The sequence below is a fragment of the Ipomoea triloba genome, chromosome 13 (assembly GCF_003576645.1).
Source record: "Ipomoea triloba cultivar NCNSP0323 chromosome 13, ASM357664v1".
Lineage (NCBI taxonomy): Eukaryota > Viridiplantae > Streptophyta > Magnoliopsida > Solanales > Convolvulaceae > Ipomoea > Ipomoea triloba.
Genome location: NC_044928.1, coordinates 13,857,065 through 13,860,726, shown reverse-complemented (window position 1 = coordinate 13,860,726; position 3,662 = coordinate 13,857,065). Strand labels below are relative to the sequence as shown.

At 44.3% G+C, this 3,662-nt stretch overlaps 1 protein-coding gene across 1 annotated transcript; it reads left to right on the top strand.

Moving 5' to 3' along the window:
* The first annotated feature begins 1,584 nt into the window (after window positions 1-1,584).
* Window positions 1,585-2,845, top strand: LOC116001230. The gene is made up of 2 exons (XM_031241119.1): window positions 1,585-2,667; window positions 2,801-2,845. The coding sequence occupies exons 1-2, from the start codon at window positions 1,585-1,587 to the stop codon at window positions 2,843-2,845; spliced, it is 1,128 nt and encodes a 375-aa protein (XP_031096979.1).
* Window positions 2,846-3,662: the final 817 nt, after the last annotated feature.

The following is a 3,662-nucleotide window of genomic DNA, read 5'->3' as shown; positions in this document are numbered from 1 at the left end:
TTGCAAATGATGAAATTCCTGGAAATGTGAAATTTTGCAAACTTGTCTGAAAAGGGCATGAAAATTATTTTGAGTGGCAAGTTATGACTTCATTCTTATTTGAGAAAAGCTTTATATGATTTAACGTTTATACGCTATTATACTATCTATAAATCGTTTCGTTACAGGCAGATTTTCAAATCATGGTAAAACTTTATAAAGCTTTTAGATTATCTATGTTTTCAAACCTTTGTCTACTTTTAAGTGACAAATGGATTTCCTTACTTAGCCGTCGTGCTAACTACACTTCGTTGTGTTCTTAACAGATGTCTAGTGTAGGCTCGTGTAGCCCACCTGACTCGGATCCTTCCGAGTTGGAGTTCCCTATCTACGATCATGATGATTATGTACAGTACTTAGTTGGTGTCGACCCGTATGCTCCTGGATTCGCTCCTGACTCTCCAGCTCCGGCTTATGTTCCTGCTATTCCTTCCCCACCGTACAGTCCTCCTCCGACTTACCCAACTACACCCTCTCGTATCCCGGTTCGCAGTAGCCAGCCAAATTTTCTGGATGGGGCCAGGTCTAGGTTTGGGTCTTTTCCGGTAGAGGTGTTGGAAGGGAGTGATCCCTTAGAATTTGTTGTCTTTTATCCCTGTCCGTGGAATCTCGCTCCTTCGGAACATTGGGATGAGTGGTCCATGATGTACACTCCTAGTTACTTCCTGGATCATCTCACCTGGGTTGCGGGCAACTGGCATCTTGTATGGGGGACGTACTCCGAACCGGAGTACCACCCCTTAGAAGAGGATGACTGATTAGAAAGGTTATGGGAGGAACCTTTTTTTTTGTGTATATATATCTTTTGTAGCCATGATGAACTTAGCTGGCTAGTAAGTTGTAATTAAACTATTGGATATATTCTGGTAGTTAGTGTAGCTACCCCTTTTGCTCACCTATATATATATGTATGAAGATATGTTGGGTAATGATGATGATGATGTGAAATAGTTTTCTTGTTAGCCTGTGCACCTAGAGTGAACTCTGTCTGGTCTTGGCTGGGTTTAGTCTAGGTGTGGCGGTAACTACTCCGGATGTACGGTATAGCCGAGCCGAGGTGTTACAAGTTGGTATCAGAGCCTAGGTTGAACCTTCGGGAATTAGATCGAAGCCTAAGTCCGAGCCTAGGTTGAGTTCAAGTTTCAAGTCAGCTTAGGTTCGTAGAGATTAACCTAAGTCGTTGTTACGGTATCATGAGCATAAGGTTTGGAGCAGAGTTGGAACGAAAGTCCGGCAGCATAAAAGGGGGTATTTTACTTTTACTCTACAGAATCTTACGATTCTGGTTGTTGAATAATATGATCAATGTTTGTGATTTCTTGCATGTGTTAATCCTTGCATGGGATTATTGTGAGTAAGCTGGCTAGCGTAATGCGTTAATTATCCCTATGCTGAGGTAGAAACCCCTACTTAGCGGGTATGATAAAGTGAATGTTAGGGGACGTTGTATAGGACTTAAGTAGGTGCTATACTGACTGCCTAACTAGCTAACCCTCGAGGACTCTTATACTTCGGATACTAATTTGGATCTATCGTCCAGTTAAAATGCCTCCAAGACGCAACATGCCTACCAGTAGCAACGAGAACGTCTCTGCAATTGATCGTATGGCCCAAGCGATGGAGCGAATGGCTGAGTTCATGATGGCTCAGCAAACCCAGAACCAGAACCAAGGACAACCACGAGTCGATTATGCGAAGGCGATAGCAAGCCGACAACCACCACACTATGCGGGAGAAAAAGATCCGGTTATTTTAGAGGAGTGGATCCGGACGTTTGACAAACTGCTCAACGCAGTGGATTGCCCTGCAAATCAACGAGTACCTTCCGCGGTCTATTATTTAACGAAAGCTGCAGACAACTGGTGGACATCAGAAGGACCTGATCTTCTACAAGACCCAGAGTTTGGTTGGGAAGAATTCAAGGAGGAACTGAGGGGACAGTTCTACACCGAGCGTATTAGAGGGATTAAATGCGAGGAATTTCTACGGCTAAAACAGAAGGGAGCAACAATCGAAGAATATCATGACCAGTACGTGGAACTAATGCGTTTCGCTCAGGAGATTGTACCTAATGAAGCAAGTAAGGCACGAAGGTTTGTTCGAGGATTGGACTGGGATGTAAGGAGGGCGATTGTGCCATTCATGTGCTCTACCTTGAAGGAGGCGTACGATAGAGCCTCGGACCATTACCAGGTGTACCTAGATCAACAAGAAGTTTATGGCCGAAATAAAAGAAAGGCCGATGACAAGTCACAGAAATCCGCACTGGGAAACAAGAGAGTGAACCAAGGTGGCTCCAACCTAATATCAGGAAGAGGAAGGGAAAGAATTAACGAAGGAAACCGTTTTACTTGTTCAAGATGTGGAAGGAATCATCCAGGAGTGAATTGCCAAGGAGTGAGGATTAAGTGCTTCACATGCGGTCTTTCTGGGCACAAGTCCTTTGAGTGCCAGAGTCGGGTAGACAGTCCTCAAAAACTCCTACAGAACGTGAACCAAGGGAGAAGATTTAATGGGAATACTGGTCAGAGACCCGCAGAGATAGGAAACAGAATGGCCAACTCTCAGTCAACAAATCCGGGAGGACCAACAAACGTCGCATCTGGTTCCAACCACAAAGGGAAGCAAGTGATGGGAGAAAGTAGCACGGGAAACCAAGGCAGAATTTACGTCGTCAATAGCACTCAGGCTCAGGCTAACGACGCCGTAACTGGTACATTTTCCATAAACTCAGTACCTGGAATAGTGTTATTTGATACAGGAGCTACCAATTCATTTATATCATCTGCATTTGCTGATAGACTGAAATTAAGGCCTACTATTGAGCTAGATCTAAATGTCAAAACTGCTTCGGGAATAGTAGTAGCCTGTAGAAATGGTTATGATAACATTGCGATAGAAATAGCTGGAACTAACTGTCCCAGAAATCTCGTTCGTTTTGAACTTGAGGGCATTGATGTAGTACTCGGAATGGATTGGTTGGATAAGTATAAAGCTCGGATAGTGTGTGATGAGCGGAAGATTGTGTTACGAGGACCAGAAGGGAGGAGAATATCCTACCGAGGGATTGACAAGCAACACGAATCCAGGTTGTTGACAGCGCAGAAACTGAAGCAGTATATGCACCAGGGATGTGAAGTATACCTCTGTTTGGTGCAAGATTCCGAACCAGAAGAACTCGAAATCGATCGAATCCCAGTTGTACGCGAATTTCCTGACGTGTTCCCCGACGATCTCACAGAAATGCCACCGGAAAGAGAGCTAGAATTCACCATTGATCTCATACCAGGAACCTCACCTACCTCGAAAGCGCCTTATCGAATGGCACCGAAAGAGATGGAGGAACTAAAGGCACAATTGGCGGAATTACTGGAGAAAGGATTTATCAGACCAAGCGTATCGCCTTGGGGTGCACCGGTACTGTTCGTTAAGAAGAAGGATGGGAGTCTTAGACTGNAAGAGATTTGGAAAGAAAGGAAAGTTGAGTCCTCGCTATATAAGACCCTATGAAATCTTGGAAAGGATAGGAAATTTAGCCTACCGACTGGCCCTACCAATTGAGCTTGACCGGGTGCATAATGTATTTCATGTTTCTCAACTTAAGCGGTATGTACCTGATGCAT

Coding starts and splice junctions, on each gene's coding strand:
- LOC116001230 (XM_031241119.1), top strand. CDS start 1,585: ATGCCTCCAAGACGCAACATGCCTACCAGTAGCAACGAGAACGTCTCT. Junction 2,668..2,800: donor CCAACCACAAAGGGAAGCAA/GTGATGGGAGAA, acceptor TATTTGATACAG/GAGCTACCAATTCATTTATA.